The sequence below is a fragment of the Balaenoptera physalus genome, assembly GCF_965194825.1.
Source record: "Balaenoptera physalus genome assembly, chromosome: 14".
Lineage (NCBI taxonomy): Eukaryota > Metazoa > Chordata > Mammalia > Artiodactyla > Balaenopteridae > Balaenoptera > Balaenoptera physalus.
This window is the reverse complement of record NC_138893.1, coordinates 63,096,464-63,121,332: the sequence shown is the minus strand read 5'-3', so window position 1 is coordinate 63,121,332 and position 24,869 is coordinate 63,096,464. Positions and strand designations below refer to the sequence as shown.

General features: G+C 39.5%; 2 protein-coding genes and 1 long non-coding RNA gene across 4 annotated transcripts in view; 2 read left to right on the top strand and 1 right to left on the bottom strand.

The window, feature by feature from the left end:
• PRKG1 (protein kinase cGMP-dependent 1) overlaps window positions 1-24,869 on the bottom strand; it is a 1,231,494-nt gene that overhangs the window by 528,664 nt on the left and 677,961 nt on the right. The gene's annotated exons all lie outside the window — the stretch shown is intronic.
• The window catches only part of LOC309642415, a 126,778-nt gene that overhangs the window by 53,308 nt on the left and 48,601 nt on the right, over window positions 1-24,869 (top strand). The window lies entirely within an intron of this gene.
• On the top strand, window positions 1,434-16,082 carry CSTF2T (cleavage stimulation factor subunit 2 tau variant). The gene has a single exon (XM_082423707.1). It carries the CDS (start codon window positions 12,240-12,242, stop codon window positions 14,178-14,180), a length of 1,941 nt encoding a protein of 646 aa, XP_082279833.1. The 5' UTR covers window positions 1,434-12,239; the 3' UTR covers window positions 14,181-16,082.

Genomic DNA, 24,869 nt, shown 5'->3' with positions numbered 1-24,869 from the left:
TTTGTTTGTTTAAATTTATTTATTTATTTTTGGCTGCGTTGGGTCTTCGTTGCTGCGCGTGGGCTTTCTCTAGTTGGGGCGAGCGGGGGCTACTCTTCGTTGAGGTGTGTGGGCTTCTCATAGCGGTGGCTTGCCTTGGTTGTGGAGCACAGACTTTAGTCACGCGGGCTTCAGTAGTTGTGGTGCACGGGCTTCAGTAGTTGTGGCTCGCGGGCTCTAGAGCACAGGCTTAGGAGTTGTGGCGCGCGGGCTTAGTTGCTCCGCGGCATGTGGGATCTTCCCGGACCAGGGCTCGAACCCATGTCCCCTGCATTGGCAGGCGGATTCTTAACCACTGTGCCACTAGGGAAGTCCCTGCATAATGTTTTAGAGTCTGCAAAACTCTTTTATATTCATCATCTTACTTTTAAAGCTAGAAAATATTCAATCCATTTTAATACCCTACTGATAAACAATGCCTTTTGAACTTCCAAACATGAAATGGACCAATGGACCACTTTAAGTGTTTCCATTTAGCAAAGACTCATATATATCTTACTCCATATATATTTCTTCAGAGTGACAGTTGCAATGAGAAACAGCTTAAACTAATAGCCATCTCTGTTTTACTTTTCTCCTCTGTGAGATAATTTAGTTTCTAGGCACTCTTTTCTTATAAGTAAGCAGCCACAAAAGATTAGCAAAGAATTCAGCACAGTGAATTTCCTTGGCAAAATAACATATTAGCTAAATGGTGTCTATTAAATCACCTGTGCCACTGGCAGCTGGTTTTAGTGCTATCCAATAAATGACAAAATAAGCTTTTGCGAGGATTTTTCAATATTCTGTCATGTGGTTATAGATTTCAGAGCTTCTTCCTGTCAGTTTTATGCTGCATTTCTTTACAAAACTGACAGGTAGCTGACAGGGCAAGAAAAGTTAGAAATATTTGGCTGGTGGTGAAATTAACAGAATTTTTCCTTTGGGGGAGTAAAACATTTATTCTAAGTGCAGAAAAATAAGTTACAGCTTTCAGGAATACACTATTTCTCTTAGTCAGACTGCCTGAAATCATATCTGTCTCTTACTTGCCGTAAAACCCTGGGCACCTGATCTAGCCTATCTAGAAAACTGTCTAGGTAACTAACGGTGCCTCAGTTTCCTCATCTATCAAAAAACCCTCAGAAGGTTATTACGGGGGTTGAACGAGCAGTTCTGCATAAAGCATTTAGTACCGTGCGGGGCATTGTAATTGTAACAATAATAGCTTAGATTCACATGGCTCTCTTTTAGGTCGTAGGGATGCATATTAAATAATCTTTTAGAGCCACATTTACAAAAATACACCTGGGGTTGTATAATGATATTCTATTATATCCTATATATATATATATATATATATATATATAACTAAGGGCTGTATATTAAGCCCTTAGTTTTCCAAATAATATTGTAAGCATTAACAGTGGACAATAATTTTAATCCATAGCTGGAAATGGAAAGACTACTGAGAGAGGAAAGAAGAAAAGAATATAAACCTATTGCCACTGTGGTTTATCGTGATCTTTGCCATTCTGCATCTATTTACTAAAGTATTTACTTCTATCTTCACTCACAACTCACTCTTCTCCTAATTTAACTTTTACAGCAACCCATCTCATCTGCTTTCTCACTCAGCCACCCACAGTTACTGACAGCCGCCTCCCTCATGCAGGAAAATTGCTGATGTCTTCTCAGGGAAGAAGGCAAAAAATGCTACACTTTGAGCTAAGCAATCAGAACTTGGAGCCACCATGAGGGAAACCAAAGGGAAGGGGATTTCATTTTGCTTCCTATGGTGCTGTTCTTTCTAGGAGCTTAGGACTCTTTTCTACCTAAACAATAGGAAACATACGTGCTTATACTCTGAGTGAAAGAAGGAGGTTGGAAAGTAATGGACAGCAGCTACAGAAACAGGAGAGAGAAAAAAAAATTTTTTTTTAATCCAGGAGGAAGTATGTGAATAAGGAAGGTCATTTTAGGAAGAAGCAAAGTCCTCAAATGACATAACCAGTTACTGAGCCCCACAAAAACAGGACAATGTATCAAGGCATTAACAGAGGCTTGATGCTACTGTCCCTGGTGAGTAAGTTATTATGACGCTTCATTTGTGAGCACAGACTCGTGGTCAAAGATAAACTCATGTTTGTACCATTTCCTCGAAGTACAATTAACATTTGAATTTAGTTGCAATACTTAATTTAACTAAGAAATAAGTTTGGTTATATTTTATCCATGCTGTACTTAAATACTGTTCTCAAGAAATCATGCTTTATTTTAAGGTTAGATTTAAGGACTAATCAGAAAATAATAAGATGCTCATTGAATAAATGGCCTGGCAATGATGTACTATCCACCAAGAAAGAGCCTTGCCCACATCCTCAGGGTCTAGGCAGAGAGGAACATGAAGGGCTGTCCATTATACTGACTTCAAGTCAAATGAAATCAGTGTTAAGTAATAACATATATATACACATAGATACATATATGCATATGCATATGTATATGTGTGTATATACATATACATACGCATATACGTATATATGTGTATATATACATATACGCACATATATAAAATATATATGGAGAGAGAGAGAGAGAGAGGACCTAGCATGGTAAAGAGAAATAACAGTCCCTTTTCTTAGTAATAAGGAAAAAAATTTCATCTTCTACCTCAGCAAGAGGGTCAATGGGTAAACAGTAGTTATATTTTCATTTTCTATATACCTCTCAGGAAATCAAACTAATCAAAAATGCATCTGGAAACTGTCTGCTCGAATCCTGTATTCTCTATCTTGTCTGACAGAACGGAAACTCCTTGCAGGCACAGCTGTTCTTTTGCCACAAATCTGAATCTGAACACCATAAATCCTCAGGAAAAGTTCCAGAGAAAAGCTAATAAAACTTTCTAGTGAAAAGTTCTACTAAAGCAGGGGTCACATTTCAGTTCACATTTAAACCCCACAGTGGCAAACGCAGTGCCTACCTTCCCCAGAGCACATGCTCCATAAATATTTACGGAATAGGTGCTGAATCAATTTTAGCTGAATAATGAATAACAGCATTCCTAAAGAGTTATTCAGGCCATTGCTGATCTGAAATGAGTGAGGTAAGTTTCCTTCCTGTCAGAGATGCATACATTTCCCTGCCCTCCTCCACCTCTTCCACCCCGTCTGCAGACACCTGCTCTCAGGAGGATTTCTTGGAACCTGGCCTCCCTGTGGAAGTCCTGCAGGTGAGAATGAATGCCTGCAACAATTGCTCAATCCTAGGACCTCTGCAGCAGACCCCAGACCACTAAACTGGCAGAGAAACTTCTTCTTGATTCTCCCTGCAGGTATCAGCTTCTCTTTCCCGGACCCCTCACAGGCCATGGGCTAACACACACGGTTCCATTTTCAGAGCTAACAAAAGACTGAGCTCCAAAGGAATCGGTCATTGGAACTTCCCTGTTTCCCTGCAGGCACTGGCTTTGTTCCCCAGAGCCAGGAGGGAATTGGCAAACACCTGCAGGTGAGTGAGAGGACATCGCTCACTGTACCGCTGTGCCAGAAAGTGTGTGCAGCTATTTCAAGGTGAATGTCAGATGGTAGTGAGGAAGATGATAAATGGAAGAATTGTTACTATTCATTACTGTACCATTAAACTGCCAGGAAGAGAATTAGCAATATTTTTATATGACAGATAGAAGAGTTAGATATTTTAAAATATACGCTCTATTCATCTTCAAGAAAATCATACATTATATATGTGTGAGCTTTCTGAAGATTGTGAATGAGTGGCCGAATATTTCTTTACTGTTTGATTCCAGACTCTTTTTCTATCTGTAAGTCAATATTTAAAATTTCTATGAAAATTACCCATTTTTGGCACTAGCATTTTGTTTTTGCAGAGACAGAGGGAGTGACCTAGAGAAATGTTGTAGGAAAACTCTCTCCAGCGGGAGGTGCGTTGTCAGGGACCTCTGCATGCCAGCAGGTAAAGGAGGTTAACTCCTGACACTGCAACAGTCTGTAGAGTCCCTCCCACTCCAGCTGATTGCTGGGCACCCACATAGAGTTGTTAAAGAGTTTCACTATCACCCTGGATCCACTCCCTTTCCCGTACTGTATTGAATCATGGATGGACATCAGAAGAGAGCTACACCTCTCTCTCCCAGGAAGCTGGAATTGGTACCCAGAAAACAAATCATTCTCTCTGGGAAAATCTGTAGCAAGTAAATCAAAAGACTGTAGAAGAGCCCCTTAAATGACAGTGGACTTGGGAGAGAAATCAGAGCAATCTGGTTCTTCAAGCAGAGTGGGAGTGGGGGGGCGGGGGGGAGGAGGAAGAAATGTGGGAATAGAGCATCCTGAATGCATTACAATTGCCAATTCTTTGTTTTCCTGAAGATGACGGCATTACTGCATGTTATGGACTAAACTGTGTCCCGCCACCATCACCACCACATACACAAGTTCATATGTTGAATTTGCTGTTGAAGCCCTAACCTCCAAGGTGACCTCTTTATTACTTTAAAGAGGTAATTAAAGTTAAATGAAATATAAGGGTGGGGCCCTAATCCAATATGGCTGCTGTCTTTATAAGAAGTGGAAGAAACACCAGGGATTTACACTCACAAAGGAAAGGCCATGTGAGGATACAGCTAGAAAGTGGCCATCTGCAAGACAAGGAGAGAGGTCTCTGGAGAAAGCAAACATGCCAGTATCTTGATCTCAGACTTCTAGCCTCCAGAAATGTGAGAAAATAAAATTTGATTGTTGAAGCCACCCAATCTATGGTATTTTGTTATGGCAGCCCAAGCAGACAAATACATTGCTTGTGGGTTCTGAGAGATAACAGCGTAGCATTAAAATACCATCCCCTGCTTTTGCTTATCAAGGTTGGAGTTGGTTTCTGTACTTGCACCAAGAAGCACTAGTTACCACATTCTTATAAACATTGTATTTTACATGTTTATCTCATGTGTGACTCTGGGGGATCTAATTGTTTGATGGCAAATTTGAACTGACACTCCGAAGTAATGTTTTTCAAGGATCGTTCAAATTGATAAAAAATCCAAAATACATTCTGTCACGCTGGTTTTTGTTGTTGTCGTTTTTAACAATCTGAGCCCCCAATCAAATATTTCAGAAAGACCTCTTTCCTGTAACTTGGTTTAAATATAGGCTCGTTCTACAGGCCCGTCGAGCCTCAGAAGAGAGGTAGCAGCCTAACTTCTGAAGTGAATGGCAGCTCTGACATTTCTCTGAAGTTGGGTATTGGATTGTTCTGGTTACAGAAAAGAAGATTCACAAGTTGTTAATCTTAAACAGTGTGTCTTTTTCAGGGCTCGTAGGTTTCCACAGTTTATGAGGACACTTCCTTCCTCTGTGTTCCTTCCCGTGACAGCCTGAAGCAGGAATAGGGAGCTCTGCTTCGTGTCCAATTAGTTCTGCTTTTCCACGTTTGAATAAATGGCCTCTGTCTGCCAGTGAATGCTCGAAAGTAGTAGTCCTAATGACATGCTGGACACGACTGTAAGCTCAAATAGGTATCCCATGTGCCAGACCAACACGCTGTTGTATAAGCCTGGATCCTCCACAGTCAAAGTTCAGGCAGGCCCTTTTAATAATAATGAAAAAGTGGAATTCCAGCCAACTAAATATTTGAAGAGTACATTTCCCGATTTAGTATAAGAACTCAGTGAGCACCAAAAAAGATCAGGAAAATTCTCATTGCACTGTCCTATGGAATTCAGCCTAAAAATTATCCATATTCAACTACAAATCTACCATAAATCAAAATGGCAATGTTATCCAAGGTTGTCTCTGTACAATTTTTAAAAAAATATCGTCTGACAACAGACCATTAGTTCACCCAATACAACCCCTTCAAAGATAAAAATGAAGATATAAATTTTACCTGGATAAAAAAATGAAGATATACATTTAAAAATAAATAGCATTAGACTAAAATTTGAGTCTCTTTCTACTTAAGATGCTGCTTCTACCACAACAATTAATTTTACACAACAAAGGTAGATTAACAATTACCATACAAAATAAATAATGATCAAAAACTAATACATAATTTATTCCATGCAAGAATACAATACAGGTGATGTTACTGCCATTTAAGTGATGCAGAAGTGGAAGCACAGTGAGCTTATGTAATTTGTCCAAGGCTACACAGTGACTTGTTGAATTAGACAGCTGACTCAAAGCTCTGATTAAAGTACGCATTCTTAACCCCTTCACTCTACTGCCTCTCAGAAGTGCTGAGAACAGTTTGGAAGGGAAACTCTGAAGATCTAGGTCCCATTACAAGCTAGGCCAGTAACCAGGCATCTGACCCTGGTTGAGTCCCTTGTCTTCCCTGAGCTTTATTTTCTTCACCTATTAAAAAAAAAAAAAAGAATGTGGTTGGACTACACAGGCCCGCCCAGAGAGAATGTTTGGCTCTGTCCAGTAAAAGTGATTCATCTCACGTATAAGTAAATGAAATTTACTATTTGTTCATATTAAATACATTTTAAAATTTGGGAAAAATGTCATGGACCAATATTATTTTAGGTTTGAGAAATTTGGGCTCTTTCATTTTTATGGAAAATACATCATCACCTATCTAACTAGGTGTATTTTAAAATCCTTATGTGATGTTTAACTATAGCCATGCAAATTGAAAAAGGAAACATTTTCTCAATTGCTTCAGTTTTTATACCTTATAGTCCATCTGTTGCCACAGCACTGATTGTGATATCAAAATTGCAATTAGTTACACTCAGAGACAATCAGGAAAAAGGCCAAGGGAGACTGTGTCCAGTTCTCAATAACCTGTGATTACTGTGAAATGGGAAGTTTAAAATCAAGAGACCTGGTTTCAGGCTACAGCTTTGCCACTTATTAGCTATGTGTCCTTGGGAAACTTATTTAATGGAATAAAAATTTAAGAGCTTGGGTCAAATGATGTGTGGGCAAATCCTGGCTCTGCCAGTTAACATGGGCACACTGGTTAACTTCTCTGTGCCTCTGTTTCTTTAGCTATAAATTCAGACATTATCACTGCCTAGTTCAGAGGGGTTGTTGGAAGGATTAAATAAAATGTTGTATTTTATAAAGCATTTATCAAAGGGTCTCCTTCCTATCAAGGGCTCAGAGTTAGGTATTATGACTAGTATCTGTATTTCGGGTGCGTCCATTGCTAGGTAAAGTTCTAAGTAACAGTTAAGTTTCTACATCTTTAAAATAAGGATGCAGTAGTATGTACCTCACATGACTGTTGTCAAGATCAGATGTGGGAACCCAAAGAAAATTATTTTGTAAACTGAAAGCATTAAATTACCATTTGGTCAACAAAAGTAAATTGTTATTATAAGATGACCTTGTAATTATTTAAAAAATATTTACTGAGTGCTCAGAATATAAGACACTGGACTAAGCACTATGAAGAATATAAAACAGATGTGGGTTCTATGCTTAAGTGATAACACAAGAATATCAGTACCTCTAATGACAGAAGATAATGGGTGTCAAATCCATACTCCAGTCCAAGTATTAAAAAGGATAGTCCAAGTGCAAAAGATATCCTGGAGAAGGATTGGATAAGATTGGTAGTCTTAAATCTCTGCCATTATTATTCTATGTTCATATTTCAGAAAGATGAAAGAAAGTCTAGTGACTCTTAAATCAAGTTTACATTTCTGAATCTGATCTTCAAAACCTTTTGTAATCTGATCCAAAAGACAATCTTCTATCGCACTACTCACTAACTCTCTATTGGTTTCCTCTGAGGGCATCCAAAACACCAGGTTCCAATTTCATGTCTTGGCTATTCCGAGTTCCTGGCTTGTTCTCCGGATCTTCTGTTCATACATACTAGATTATAACCCATCGCTTAAATCCCAGCTCCATCAGGAAGTCTTCCCTGATCAGCTAGACCTTATCACTCTCTTCCATCTCTACACACATCAGTTCCTGATGCAGTAGGTTTGCAGTAGGGTCCCAAATTTTGCATTTCTAAGCTGATGCTCGTGCTACCGGCCCAGGGACCATACCTAGAGAGTCTATTCTAGTGGAATGTCTATCTTTTTCACTGCTATATTGCCAGTACTTAGAATAAATATTTATGTAATAAAAGAATAAATATAAGACACTTTGTTAATTGACAAGGGGGAGTCGTACTCTTTCCTTTAAAGATGTTATAGAAGGAAAAGTACAATTCTACTAAAAGGTAGAAGGGTTTCTATCATCAGAAATGTTAAGATAAGGAATGGTTTACATCCAAAGGAAAATGAACTTACTTCCAACCTAGAGAAAGGAGGAGGAAGATTAGGGAGAACTTTGTGGAGTAGTATATTTGATCTATTCCTTGAAGGACCCACACATTTATTTTAAAAATGCCTATGATAGCTAAAAATATTTTTAGTAATTATCTTCGTAATTTGTCTAATTAATCTATGGTGAATCCTTTTTAAAGCCCTCAAAGTCAACAGAATCTTTATATTCTGATGTAAGATTCGACATTTGGAAAAAGCTAAACATCATATTTTTTGCCAAGTCTTATCAGAAAGTCAGGCGATTTAGCTGCATAACTCTGTTCTTGGTTGAAAACAAGGTATACATTTGAGTTAAGTCACCAATTTTCTAGTATGACTTACAAATGGAGCCATGAAACAATTTCAGGGCAGTAGTTTAAAAATCATTTTGAACACTGGAAGCCTCGATGGATTAAGTTTATAGTTTCTGAAGGTGATTAGTTTGAAGAATGGCCCCCATTTGGCCGTATGCCCTGATATGTTTGTTTAAAAATCACTCTTAGTATAGTTGGTATTTTGATGTAGTGAAAGAATTGATGTCTGAACATGAAAGACGCCATGTACATTTTTCTTCAGATTGCATACCATGCTATAAATATCTAAAGTTTAAACATTATGGAAACAAAGAAAGCAATGTAAAATGGAAGTTCTTCCAAGGCAGATCTATGAAAAAAAGTATGTGTTGGTACCAGGAGATACAGTTTCCTAAGAACTCTTGGTAATTCTGGGCCACCCAGTTTAATAATAAATATTAGTTTATGTGTCCTGCGCATTGAGCTATGTGCTGGGTCACACCGGACCTCTATGAAGGGGGGCTATATCAAAACATTCTTCTAGTTTGGAATACGGGAACTAAAGAGAATATACAAGGCCTCTGACAAAAAGCACACTCTTACAGTCATGGCTTTTCCCTTCTTGTTTGTCCCCAGAGCTCCTCAGCTACTCTGTTCACCCATCCTTTGAGCCCAGGGTTTCTTCAGGGAAGGGTCAGCATGTCCTAGCTCTACTAGGTCAGCATTAAAAGAGTAATAGATTTTTTTAAGACCACCCATATCTTATACCTTTTAACAGAGTGTACTAAGCTTAGTTTGGCCTGATGCAAATGAAGAAAACCCAACACTTCAAGTCCCTTTGTTTAGACCAATGATTCTTAAAGTGGGGTCCCCAGGGCAGCATCATCATCATCACCTGAGAATTTGTTAGAAATGCAAATTCTCCAGTCCCACCCCAGAAATACTGAATCAGAACTGGGGAGGGGAGGTGGTGAGGCCCAGCTACCTGACTTCACTAGCCATGGGTCTAGGTGGTCCTGACATATGCCAAAGTGTGAAGACCACTGATTGAGATTTTATCAGCAGCAGCAGTAAAGAAACTCTCCCTATCAGATAAGCTGCACGGACTCTTATGAACTTTACAACTTATTCTAATAGCCTATTATCATCCGCTTGATAACTACATTTAACATGCACACAATTACACATGTAATCGACATCTAAGTTGTCCTCGAGAGAATGCATGTTAAAAACTCATGGCTTGGGGCTTCCCTGGTGGCGCAGTGGTTAAGAATCCACCTGCTAATGCAGGGGACATGGGTTTGAGCCCTGGTCAGGGAAGATCCCACATGCCGCGGAGCAACTAAGCCCCTGCGCCACAACTACTGAGCCTGCGCTCTAGAGCCCGCGAGCCACAACTACTGAGCCTGTGTGCCACAACTACTGAAGCCCACGTGCCTAGAGCCCGTGCTCCACAACAAGAGAAGCCACCGCAATGAGAAGCCTGCGTACCGCAACAAAGAGTAGCCCCTGCTCGCCACAACTAGAGAAAACCCACGGGCAGCAATGAAGACCCAATGCAGCCAAAAAAAAAAAAAAAAAAAAAAGTCATGTCTTTCTTAGTAAAGAGATGGTATGAAAAGGAGACAAATGAACCTAAAGAACTTGTTTTTAGTTTTCTGAAATGATACCATCCTCAACTCCCCTCCACCCCTGCCCCACCTCAAATAAAAGAATCAGGGGGAAAAAAATTACTATCAAGTAATACACTTTATCATTTGCAGATATAGGTTATCATACATCTTGAATGAATAGCTATATCCAAGCCTGTTTTAAAGAACTATTAAAACACTTGAAGGTAAATGGATGCTTTGTCTGATTTGTAGCTAAACCCTCACACTCATTTCAGATCTATTCATTGAACTATGATACCCAAGATTCATAACACAATTTTTTGATGAAACGTAAAGTTTCATAATCTCCTCAAAAGGCATACGTAGAATAAAATGGTTCTCTGCTTAAGAGTTAAGACTTAGGCTCTGCAGCAGTACAGTTCATAGATATGTAATGCAATCTATATATGTAATTTTAATTTTTCTAAGTAACCACATAAAAAAGTAAAATAAAATGAGTGATATTAATGTTAAATATATATTTTGTTTAATCCAATGTACTAAACATGTCACTTCAACATGAAAAAATAAAAAATTAATGAGATATTTTTACCTTTTTATACTTAGTCTTCAAAATCTTGCATGTATTTTACAAGTATAGTACATCTCAATTAGAATGCTAAATTTTAACTGAAAATACTTTTTATTTAAATTTAATAAATTTTATCATTGCAAAAGTAGATTCCATACTCAAGTTGTTCCAAACATACTAAAAAGTTTTCCAAAAGCCTAAGTGAATACGTTTTTATATTAAAATTAATAAAAGTAATGAAATTAAAAGTTCAATTTCTCAATCACACTAGCCACCTTTCAAGTACTCGACAGGCTACAAGTTGCTAGTAGCTACAATATGGGGCAGAGACGCTCTGGCGCTGTGAGGGACCAACCTGGGTAAGAATTCAGGTTTTGCCGGTTATTGGCTACTTAGCAAATTGCCTAGCCCTCTCCAAGCTTCAATTCTATTCCCTGTTAAACAGGGGAAAGACCCACATTCCACATGTTTCAACTTCTGCCAGCAAAAATAGCAGCAGAATAGAAACTACAGTTTGTTTTCTCCTTCATAATAGAGGTAGTGAAATCATTTCATCAATTTATAATAATCAGAACCAATCTAAATGCCTACAGTATAAGAATGGTTAAATACTTTAAACTCATCCGCTGTAGCCCTAAAATTCAATTAATTATTATTATTAATATCGATTAATATAATTAAGAAAAAAGTATCATTATGAATAGCTCGACTGCTGAGTGCGTGCACAAAGAGAAACTTATAAGGACCAGACACCTATCGACAGCGGCTGCCTGAAGCAACAGGATGGGGGCGGGGATGGAGCTAGCACACGCCTTCAGCTTGTATTTCTGGGCAGTTATTGTCCAAAAATGCTTTTCTAAAAAGGAGCTATTACTTTTGTATTTTAATGAGAAAATCCCAAATCTGCCCTGAAACGACTACACTTTTCCCTCACTGTCTGAACTGTGATTTTAAATATAGCGTAAATGTACTCTAATAAGGAGAAACTGCTATACGGAAATACTTGTATCAGAACGCAGAACACGCCCCCTTTATCTCTTTCAGTTAGCGGTTTCCCGCCAGGCAAACGGAAGCAAAACCGCCCTTGACGTCATGGGAGGCGGCCTCTCCTAGTTACCATGGTGAAGTCTACGCGGCCATCTTTACTGTGGTCAACCCGCACCAAGCTTTTTCCTAGCGGGGGTGGTGGCGCGCCGTGGAAATGTCTGCAGAATAAGAGATGAGAAAGGAATCATAAGCCTCAGTGAAGGACCAGGGGCAGAACGCCTTAATTTAGTTAGTGGAACGTAGAGGTGCAGATGCCGCGGATTAGCGGAACGATTCAAGCACAGTAGTGCAGTTTCTGCCCGGATTTTGAAAGCCGCTTCCGTTGCGCGGCGGAAGTGTGAGTCGCAAGAGGACGACTCGGGGAAGAATCCGCTCTCCGCTGTGTGTGCACAACCGGAATCATGTCTAGTTTGACGGTGAGAGACCCGGCAATGGATCGATCACTGCGTTCCGTGTTCGTGGGGAACATTCCGTATGAGGCAACTGAGGAGCAGTTGAAGGACATTTTCTCCGAGGTTGGTTCCGTTGTGAGTTTCCGGCTGGTATACGATAGAGAGACGGGAAAACCTAAGGGTTATGGCTTCTGCGAGTACCAAGACCAGGAGACCGCGCTTAGTGCCATGCGGAACCTTAACGGGCGGGAGTTCAGCGGGCGAGCGCTTCGGGTGGACAACGCTGCCAGTGAAAAGAACAAGGAGGAGTTAAAGAGCCTAGGGCCTGCAGCGCCCATCATTGACTCACCCTATGGGGACCCCATCGATCCAGAAGATGCCCCTGAGTCAATTACCAGAGCAGTCGCTAGCCTTCCCCCGGAGCAGATGTTTGAGCTGATGAAGCAGATGAAGCTCTGTGTCCAAAACAGTCACCAGGAAGCTCGAAATATGTTACTTCAAAACCCACAGCTGGCTTATGCGCTGTTGCAGGCGCAAGTAGTGATGAGAATCATGGATCCAGAGATTGCTCTGAAAATTCTGCATCGCAAAATACATGTCACACCACTCATCCCAGGCAAATCTCAATCCGTTTCTGGCCCTGCCCCTGGCCTTTGCCCAGGACCTAATGTTCTGCTGAACCAGCAGAATCCTCCAGCTCCTCAGCCTCAGCATTTGGCCAGAAGACCTGTGAAAGACATCCCTCCTCTGATGCAGACCCCTATCCAGGGTGGAATTCCAGCCCCGGGCCCAATTCCAGCTGCAGTTGCTGGACCTGGCCCTGGCCCTGGCCCCTTAACTCCTGGTGGAGCAATGCAGCCCCAAGTTGGAATGCCAGGGGTTGGTCCGGTGCCCTTAGAGCGGGGGCAGGTGCAGATATCAGATCCTAGAGCTCCTATGTCTCGTGGACCCATGACTGCTGGTGGCCTACCTCCTCGAGGACTGTTAGGGGATGCTCCAAATGACCCACGTGGAGGAACTTTGCTTTCAGTCACTGGAGAAGTAGAGCCCAGAGGCTATCTTGGCCCACCACATCAGGGTCCTCCAATGCACCATGCGTCTGGTCATGACAGCCGGGGCCCTTCCTCACATGACATGAGGGGAGGGCCATTAGCAGATCCCAGAATGCTCATTGGAGAACCCAGAGGACCCATGATAGATCAAAGGGGTCTACCTATGGATGGTAGAGGTAGCAGAGATTCTCGAGGGATGGAGACTCGAGCCATGGAAACTGAGGTCTTAGAGACACGAGTAATGGAAAGAAGAGGAATGGAAACCTGTGCAATGGAAGCCAGAGGGATGGAAGCGAGAGGCATGGATGCAAGAGGAATGGAGATGAGGGGCCCTGGCCCCAGTTCAAGAGGTCCTATGACTGGGGGAATTCAGGGTGCTGGTCCTATTAATATGGGGGCAGGTGGTCCTCAGGGACCCAGACAGGTCCCAAGCATTTCAGGGGTGGGAAATCCTGGAGCTGGCATGCAGGGGGCAGGTATGCAAGGAGCAGGCATGCAGGGGGCGGGCATGCAAGGGGCAGGCATGCAGGGGGCGGGCATGCAGGGGGCGGGCATGCAGGGAGCAGGCATGCAGGGGGCAGGCATGCAGGGGGCAGGCATGCAGGGAGCAGGCATGCAGGGGGCGGGCATGCAGGGGGCAGGCATGCAGGGGGCGGGCATGCAGGGGGCAGGCATACAAGGGGCAGGCATGCAAGGGGCAGGCAAGCAAGGTGGAGGCCAGCCTAGCAGTTTTAGTCCTGGGCAGAGCCAGGTCACCCCACAGGATCAAGAAAAGGCAGCTTTGATCATGCAGGTTCTTCAACTGACTGCAGATCAGATTGCCATGCTGCCTCCTGAGCAAAGGCAGAGTATCCTGATTTTAAAGGAACAAATCCAGAAATCTACTGGAGCTTCTTGAAAGGTTTTAGAAAATACTTGGCAGTAGTCCCACAAAGGTTTTCTGTAGCATAGAGAACGGGTGGGTGCAGAAAGCTGACTTCGTATCCCCACACTTGAATGATTAGGAGTTCCTTCCTCTCAGAACCTAATCTCATTTCTTGTAGTCTTCTTAGTTTTTATTTTTATTTTTAATTGTGGGGTAGGGGGAGGGGGGAGTGGGTCTATTCACTTTAATTCACTGTAAATAATACAAAAATAACTCTGAACATGATTATATTATACCAAGTAAGATTACAAAGGATATGCAGCATTGTTAAAAGGGTCTACAAGGTGTTAAGTACATTTTTAAAATACTGAGCAAAACAATGTGAAAACTGCACCTAAAGACTAAAAGATGACCTGTTAAAATGGTAATGTACTAAGATAGTTTAACATGTTTGGTTGTATAAGAAAATAGAGACGTTTACCTCAAAATTACAAGATAATAGTTTTTGGTAAGCCATTTTAAACACAGAATCCTATTTCAGGGGCAACAGAATGCTGAATTAGGTTAAGTATTGTTGTACTGTTTTGGAATTACTTCAGAATGTTAGAGCTAAACAGATAATTCTCAACTTGTGGTATTGGAATTGTTTTTTTTCTGAAGCTATGCTACCTGAAAAATCAAGGAATGCATCTGATGTGATGTTATTTCATTTATCCCATCCTTCAAGCAATATTTTGGCCTGGCCTTGAGACTGACAATTTTGCTGGGACAGTTCTAGGTCAACGAGGTTACTTAAATCTGCTCTGATGAGACTCTCTCTCTCAGTACCTTCCTATTTCTCAGTAGTCTTTAAGCCCTAAATCTGAATCTGAATAATTCTCTCACATCCTTCCCAAAAATCAGTGTGTAGGAACCAGTTGATCTGGATGAATTATACATAGCATTGGACTTTTCATAAATAATAGAAGGTTTCATGCAGTAAAGCTCTCTGTTTTCTGGTAACTAGCTTCCATTACACAGATCTGTCTGGTCAACCAGAATCAGGAGTTAAACATCTTAGTCTCAGCAACATTTAAAATGCCTTTTAATTTTCTTATTTCAAAATCTGCCTATCTGTCACCATCTTACCAGAATAACTGAGGCCCAGGTAGGTAAAGATATTCTTGTAGCCTGAAATCTGCTAAATTGGTTATTACTTTCCTTTTACAAGTAATAAAGCCATTTAATCCTAATATACATACCCATGAGACATACTTAAAAATCAGTAGGAAAGTGGGGCTTACCACAGTAACTTTAGATCTACTACTTAATTTGTCTTTAAGCCTTGAGGATGTGGAGACAAACATTTGTGTGACAGAACAAGTAGTAATAACAGAAGTATAAACACTTAAATAACCAGGTGATCTTACTCAGGAGAAGAAAAGCCAATTCCTAATTACAGACGGAAAAATTACTTAATACAAGGAGAGAGCAGAGGCTTAGAAATTGAATTATTTTCCCGTTGCAAGGTTTTTACATCTTAAAAGGATAATTCACTCTTTTTATAAAGTTTACCTCCCTACGATGTTTCCTGCTACCTATTTTACTCCTGTTTTATTGTTCATACTGTTAACTTCCCCATGTTTTCTATATGCTTCCCCTTATTGGAGGTGATAACTCTCCTTTACGTGTATAGTAGTTCTGGTTAATACTAATTCAGAGTTGGCTTGATTACTTTGAAACTGTAGTTGCTTTATCTCAGAGCTTTCACTGAAAGGCTCTAACTGAAAACTATTAAACGTTTTGCTCTTTGTTATAGTAAAATCGTACAATGGAGGCTGAGTTTAGTATCTGATGTTTATTTTTAATAAATGTGTTATTCAAAAGTTACCTCTTGAGAGTTCCATGGGGCCTGAATACTTTTTCTTTCAAATAAAAAAGGCAAATCTAAAGAAATTACAGGACTGAATGGAAATACCTTTTTTAAGATTCATTATCTGTGAAGTTCCACAATTGAAATACCTATATATTATATATGCCAATCATGTTTTTCTATAGTAGGTATCAGTAGCAACATCTTGGATACTCAGATGTTAGGCTTCCTTTTGTTTGTATTCCCCACTGAGAACGCCTCTATCCCAGGAACACCTTATAGGTACTGTATCTTCATTACTGACAGCACTTATTATATTGCAATGCACTATTTTACTTCTACTCTCTACCCCCCACTCCCACTTTTAATAGACTGAATATGGACTGTCTTACTCATTTCTGTATTCGCCATAGCAAAAATTGCAGGTGAGAAGGAAGAACAAAACATTTTATCAGAGTTTTAGTGGAAAAAAAAAAATCCCATTGAGAGCACATAAATTTCCCTACAAAGGATTTAAATTCCACACAGAACAAATGAGCTATAACAACTATTTGCATTAGAAAATAAATCAGAAATAGATAATACAAGCAATCTCCTGTACTCTGATAAACTGAATAAAATCGGTTCTCTCATTTCCAATTCACTCATGGTCTGACTGTCCCAGTACTGAAGTATACAAGCAGTGCATGTCTGCTACAATCAGAATCGTGTTTTACTACGTAATTGTTGGTTATAATCCTGGCATCCTGCATTTCCCCAAATATGGATAGACTAAAACGAAAGCAAATTGATTCATAATAACAATAGTTGAAGATAGTGGGGTGAAACACTGATTTGCAAATGCCTCTTTATGGCTTATTCCTTTTGGGCAGTGCATATTTTTTGGAAATAAACAATCAGCTTTAATCAGTGCCTGCTCATAGCCCTTTCCCTCTTACATTACTGATTAATATCAAAATACATTTTAATGGTGGTGGTATCCCAAGACTAATGATTTGGGTCCATTTGATAAGATAGGAGCCAATGTGAATCTCAGGTGAAGGTAGGCTAATCCAAGTAAGATCGTGTTTGACTTTTCAACTCCTCAGAATTCTAAAAGAAAACTTTTTTTTTTTTTTATAAACAGGAACCTTAATATAATCACAGCTTCCAAAGCTTCTTGCTTTTCCATGCTGTGATGGGACATTAGCTAAGCACACAGAACCTGATTTCCTATGGTGTGTCAGGCCATTCTCTTAGGGCTGATGAGGTCTGAGGATAATTACGTGCAACAACCTACTGTGGCAGATAAACTGAATTATCAGTTACATCTCACAGTCTTCTCACAAAAGAATATGTCAGCCTCTCAGTGCTTTACACTGCCAGCTAACCGCCAGACAGATTTCTGCTTGGAGCTTGCTTTTCTCATCAGTCTTTTGTCAAGAATGCTCTATAGTCAAGACCTAATTCATTTTAAGGAAATGAATATATTTAAACTAATTAATAATTATTAATAATATTGTTAAATATTATTGATAGTGTGACTATTACATGATATTGGTATCTAATATGCCAATATATTTCATATATATAATGTATATTTCAGATCTTAACTGAACCAGATCTTTTAATATTTTCATTTGCTTCTGTCACCTTAAAACAAAAGTTTTACCCCCGTGGTTGAAAGTTCAGCTTCACAGATATTCATATTACAAATTACCTTTCTCATGAGATATTAACGGACATGTTTCTTCTAGATATTTTTGTACCACAATATAAAGCTTATGCCAGTAAAGGACATGTAGTGTATCAAAAGTGACTTTCGGGTAGCACTGTCAAAAATAACAAACCTGGTGCTTATTAAATGCTGTACATAAAAATACCAAACTATTTACCTAGAAAAAGAACCGAGATGTTCTGATTGATGATAACTCTTTATAACTAGGAGTTGATTTAGTTCCCAAAGGTAGGTGACTAATTATCAAGGAGTTAGGATAAAATATATAACATTTTCAACCGTAATGTATTTTGTATTATTCAATATGTATAAAATCTGCAGACATTTGAAATCCATCTCATATGTGTCACAAAGCTTGGTCATTTAAAAAAGTCTTATCTGCTTGATTTCTTATTTGTTGTCTTTCACAAAGGTAGAATGGTTAATTTCTTGGGCATCAAGAAATGAAACCAGCAGTTTCCTCCAAATTATTTTATTTAATTAGCTGTTTTAATCAAAATCCTGTCTTATTACATTACTAATATTCTTCAATGATTCTACTGCAAAAGCCTGTAGGCCACTTCAGTGTACCTGCCAGCCTTTGATTGCTTTCCTACCTGAGTGAATTTGAAGCAACTTGTACCTAGTTAGGAATCTACTTATGTATTTATCCTTGGACATTCCGCAGAAAAAAATACTTCTGCAATAACACACTTCCCAGTTCCATCTTAAAGGTTCACCTTAATAATATTCAAAACATGAGCCACATTAAAAATCATATATTTGAATTAATGTGATGGAAGGGCCTATATAGGGCTAGATTGGTGCATTGATCTTCAAAAAGTCATATTCTATATCCCAAATGTCACCCTTGGTCACATGTTAAATAATACAGCAATACAAATAAGAAGGACTAAAAAAATTGCCAGACACAAACCTGGCTCTAAGAGGGTAAACACAACCATTGCCTATTAATAGAATATATTTCCTATCTTTAGGTAATCCTTTAGCCAAAATGATTTCATCATTTTACACGTACCAGTCATCAATCAGAGAAAAAGATCCTCATCTATTTTAAGAAACAGAGAAATTACGGTATTGAAATCTCTAGAATCACATATCTCCCCCCATCCCACCACCATTAATTTTGTCAAAGTTTTGTCCTGTAGAAGCTTTAAATGTCTTTGGACAAGGGACCCCAAATCTGTGGCCTGTGGGCCAATTGAGCCTGCAGATATGTTTTGTTAGACCAGCCAAGGTTCTCAAAACTTTTGAATTTGAATGCATTTAGGTACAGCATATATTCTCCTATTTGTCCAAGAGCCCAGCTATTCCCTGGATCTTATGCTAGGTTTGATTCACACAATTACTTGCCAGTCCTTGTAATACTTGGAGTTTACAACTCCTGCTTTTACTCTGTATAAAAACACAGCTATTAGATTTGATTGAAATGTTTAGTGCTTGTTTTTTAGATACCACATGTCAGTGAAATCATACAGTATTTGTCTTTCTCTGTCTGATTTATTTCATTTAGCATAATACCCTCTAGGTCCAACCATGTTGTCACAAATGGCAAGATTTCATTTGTTTTTTTTATGGGTGAGTAATATTCCATTGTATATATATGCCACATCTTCTTTATCCATTCATATATACATGGACACTTAGGTTGCGTTTATATCTTGGCTACTGCAAACAGAAGAAATCTTGAAACCATAAAATCAGCATGCTTATGTTTCAGTGAGAATAAACTGTCAATAGAATTCTGCTGCTAAATATTTTTCAAACATCATCTACATATTCCTATGTACCAAAAAGAAAGGACCAATAAAACCAAAGCAGTTAAAAGTAACTGCCCAGCATTTATTCTGTTAATTTATTTTTAGTAGAGTTACTGAAAATGGCATCAAAACTGTATGCTGTAATCTGGGCCTTTGAACTTTGCTTTGAACCTGATCATAATTAAGGGTACAAATTAACCAAATCAACATTTGTAAATTAAACAAATAATGTTTTTTGCCCTTAAAGGAAAGTTTACATTGGGTTTATTGACTGAACTCTAAACATTTCAAGCAAACAACAATTTAAGTTCAAATCAAGGCCTTTCAAGAAGTGGCATCAAAGCATCATTGTGAAGCTGTGAAGATGACCTTGGAACATGTGAATCTGAATCTCTCCTTTTCACACGTGTTAAGACTACTTGTATTCTAGTAATCTGGCACTTTGTTTGCCTAGAGGGAAGACAAAATTTGCTTAACTAGAATGTTTTGTGAGTTGGAAGTGAAATGATTTATAGGATCTTTGGTTGGTGGGGATTTTGTTGTCATTGTTTTCAGATAAACAGGTTTTAGCATTTCCTCCCCCCCTCCCACCCCGAGTTAGTGCCTCTGCTGGGAGGTGCAAACTAGGCAAACTAGTGGAGCCTTGAACAAAAATGACCTTGGTTTAAAATGGCCCAAATCTGCCCCTCCTGAGGAATTAGAGCTGGATTATCCTGGGGAGAAAAGAGGCTTTTCTGCATCTCTTGTCCATTGTCCTTTTTGCCTAGGATGATTCATAAAGAGAAGGAAGATAGATGAGCTGGCCACTGACTCAGCCAGGGTCAGCCAAGGCAGGATTGTGAAAACTCATCTCCTGTGATCACTGTGATGAAGTTGAGCAAATTATCAGAGCTGGAAAATGGTGTTTCAACACAAATTCACTCTTCAAAAATAGAAGAAGGAATTGCGGGGTGGGGGGGGTGGAGGTTTAAAATTTTTTTTTCACTAAAGCCCTGCCAGAAATGCAGACCTACGCGACATGAAAGATGGTAGCTGCCGCCCCCAGCAAGCAGTGCCCGCTCCAGCTCATCTTCAGTCCCTCAGTGTGTCTTTTAGGTCTTACCTGCCATACCACTAAAGGCTTTTTTGTTTTGTTTTTATAAGAAAAGGAAGAAAAATTCACTTACATTGATATAGACCTGGAATATAATTGTTTAAAATATTTTTACTCTAATACGCATTTTTATTTACACAGTGATCAAATATTTTGAAGTGGGCTTCCCTGGTGGCACAGTGGTTGAGAATCTGCCTGCCAATGCAGGGGACACGGGTTCGAGCCCTGGTCTGGGAAGATCCCACATGCCGCGGAGCAGCTGGGCCCGTGAGCCATAACTACTGAGCCTGTGCGTCTGGAGCCTGTGCTCCGCAACAAGAGAGGCCACGATAGTGAGAGGCCCGCGCACCGCGATGAAGAGTGGCCCCCGCTCGCCGCAACTAGAGAAAGCCCTTGCACAGAAACGAAGACCCAACACAGCCATAAATAAATAAATAAATAAATTTATTTTAAAAAAATATATTTTGAAGTGATGAAAAGGAGCCTGTAATAGTGGAATTTCAGGCGTCAGCCACAAGACTGGGGGTAGGGGAGATATTTGTCTTTGAGGGAGGAAGGTGGTAGGAAGGGCCTTTCAAATGCTCCAGAACCAACACAGACGTCAGTTATAAGTTCCATGCCCTCTTCTGGAAGGTTGAGTCATGGTTAATATATAAAAAGCTTCTATCAAGGAGCTACCTAATGCCAGGCACTTGACATACATTATCTCCAAGCTGACTAAAATCTGGAGGCAGTAGGAAGAAATATGCTTAGGGAAGTTATCTAGTTTGCCCTCAGTCACGTACCTTGTAGGAGGTTGAAGCACCAGTGGATCTAAGTCTGTGCAACTCTCAAGCCCTGCTCTTCCCCATCACATCATTCTGCTTTAAGAAGGAGATAGTGAGGAGACAGAACAGCTTTCACACTAGGGACTGAATGTGAAGAATAGCAGGCATCGTTTCTACTAAGTGACGAAGTTTATCACTGTCTAGAAAAAGTGATTTTTAGGCAACAGTGAAAGATTTATAAAATCAATCTTTTGTCCTTACTTTTTCTTCCTCCCAAGAATCAAGTACTAAACCTGGGCTTTGGTAGAATAGAGAGGAAAAAATGAAATACAAAACTAGAATGAAAACATATTATATGGAGTTACAGTAAATCATTTATAAGAAATATATAAAAAAGATTATCTTCTGGAGAGTTCTAGTCACTATCTAATTTAAACAATACTGAGATTTATTTTTCCTGTCATCTTTTTTTTTAAAAAAAGTAATAATATACAGTTTATATACCGTAAAATTTACCCATTTAAAGCATTCGATGCAACGTTTTTTAGTATATTCATAGAGCTGTGCAACCATTATGACAACCTAAATATAGAACATGTTCACCACCTCAGAAAGAAACCTTGAACTCATTAGCCTCACTGCTTTTTTTTTTTTTAATTAATTAATTAATTTATTTATTTATGGCTGTGTTGGGTCTTCGTTTCTGTGCAAGGGCTTTCTCTAGTTGTGGCGAGCGGGGGCCACTCTTCATCACGATGCGCGGGCCTTTCACTATCGCGGCCTCTCTTGTTGCGGAGCACAGGCTCCAGACGTGCAGGCTCAGTAGTTATGGCTCACGGGCCCAGCTGCTCCGCGGCATGTGGGATCTTCCCAGACCAGGGCTCGAACCCGTGTCCCCTGCATTGGCAGGCAGATTCTCAACCACTGCGCCACCAGGGAAGCCCCTAGCCTCACTTCTTACTCTCACTCATCTCTCCATTCAGCCCTAGGCAACCACTGATCTGCTTTCCATCTCCAAAAAAATAGTGCTGCTATCAACATTTATTTGCAAGTTATTGTGTGCCCATTTGTTTAATTTCCCTTGGGTATGTACCTAGAATTGCTCCATCGTATGACAACTCTATGTTAATGCTTAGAGGAACTATCAGACTATTTTCCAAAGTGGCTGCACTGCTTTATATCCCCACCAGCAACAAATGAGTGTTCCAGTTTCTCCACATCTTTGTCAACACCTGTTAATTTATTTTTATTATAGCCACACAAGTGTGTGTGAAGTGGAACCTCCCTGTAGTTTTGATTTGCATATCCTGGACGGCTAATGATGTGCTTGTTAGCGATTTGTATATCTTCTTTGGATAAATGCCTGTTCCATGTAATCTATTTACTATAAATAAAATGTTTTATGATTTCAGCATTTCTATTGGAGGTAACATATCGTCAGATGACAATTTCTAAATCAGGAAGAAAATTAGTTCTTTCGTGATTTAAGAAGTGACCTGAAATAGGAGAAGTCAAGTTACAGTAGTAGAAGTGACAGTTTTCAGTTATGTTCCTATACCCTTTTGGAAAATGTAGGTTAAGAATTATCACCGCTTATATCTCTTGGTGGGGTTTAGGACACATGAGCCCCAAATACGTCACCTTGGCATACTGAATGCTTTAAGCTGAAGGAGTATGAAAAAATGGCAGAAGCAGGAAGGTCACTTGGACCTTCCACCTTCTCCCCATAAAACCCTCCTGTGAGAGGTGCCTCCCTATACCCCGAGGAAAGGGGCATCCTTATCTCTGAAGACAAAGAGGTGCTGAGAAGAACAAACAGGCCTTGCTAAGTTCCCCCCAGTTTGCACTTGACTCATACCCTTCTGACCCATCATATTTCTACAGGACTGCCCGCTCTCCATCAAACCTAGCGTGAAAATATTCAGGTCTGTTTCTTTGGGTCTTCACTTCCTTATGAAGAGTCCTGTGTTACGTAAAACGTGTATTAAATCAATTCGGTTATGCTTTTCTCCTGTTAATCTTGGTCAGTTTAACTTTCAGACCCAGCTAGGGACCCGAAGAGGGCTGAGGAAAACTTTGTCCTCCCCTCCAAGGTGAAGACATTAGTTGACTCTGAAGGGAACAGAGGGTGTTTTTCCAGGGAGGCAATGCAATATTGTAACAGAGAGCATGGTCTCTCCCTGTGTTTAAATTCTGTCTCCAGCAATACTACCTATGTGACCCATTTCTCTTTCTCACTTTCTGTCCACCGAGCTAACTACCTCCTAGTGTGGTTGAGAGAATTGTTTAGTAGCACACTTTGCACCATGCCTACTCTTGATATGTGCTAGATATTGGTATTATCCCTAAAAAAATAAAACTGGGGGCACAGAAGCCATAAGAGCAACATGAAAACATGACCCAGCTCTGTTTATTGCTCTGTACGCCCTGAAAGCAAAAGAAAAAAAGAGAGAGGAATAGAGCATGGGAGGAATTAGCTCGGCTACGAGGACCTCCACTTCAGGAGAGAAAAGAAAGAACCCCCAAGAAAAGTCTATTGCCAGAGAAGGAGGCATTTTAAACCAGTGATCTGTTCTGTGATTTGGATGAAAAGACTGTAAGATCAGGACAGGGAAAGAAAAATATCACCTCTCTCCTTACCACTTTCTTTATATTTCCTTATATAGTAAAGCCGTATTCTGTACAAGAAGAAATCTAATACAACTTTACAATGGTGAAGGCAATCTTATGTTGAAAAACCCTCTAACAGCTGACTCTGTTTGACCCAAGAGGTTTCAAGCTCCTGAAATCTTGTTTTAGACAAACCAATAGAAATGGAATCATGGTTTTATCTAGTGTGAGCTTTTATGGCTTATATATTTCTATTTCCTATAATTTTATCCAGTACAATACAGGAAAGATTTTAGAAAATGTGTTTCTCTTAATCTAAAGCAAACTTTAACAATGCAATAGAAAAAGTTTGAGAAAATATTTGCACTATAGTGTTATATTTAGGGTACATGTATCTTAACTGTTTTGTAAAGCTCAGCCCTTTCTTCATGCTTTCAAAGATGATACACATTATGCTATAGTATCATTTAAAGCTTTCAGCATAAATGCACCAAAATATTATGATTTAATCAATCCCTATTTAGTATTCTGTGCTTTATACATATCAAGTGTTCCTCAGCCTGACTTAAGAAAATGATCCTACAGAGTTATAGACACGTATTGGAAAAAGCTTTTACAAAATACAACCAGCTTAAGGAAAGAGTGTTAACGTATACAAATCCTATAAATATGCTTATTTTGCCAAAAATTGGAAACTACCACAATACTGAATTACATTGAAATTCAAAGTTACAGATCTTTTTTTAGTGGCATGCGACTTGTATTTAGGAACTCCTAATGAAACTCTTCTTCTTTAACGTTCACTTGGCATTAATTTAGCAAATACTTTTTGGTTTCAATAAGCAAATTTATGTCAAAGTATTCATCATGTTTTGAAGCGTATTTATTTATGACTACCATATTTCTTCTCAAAATTTTACTTA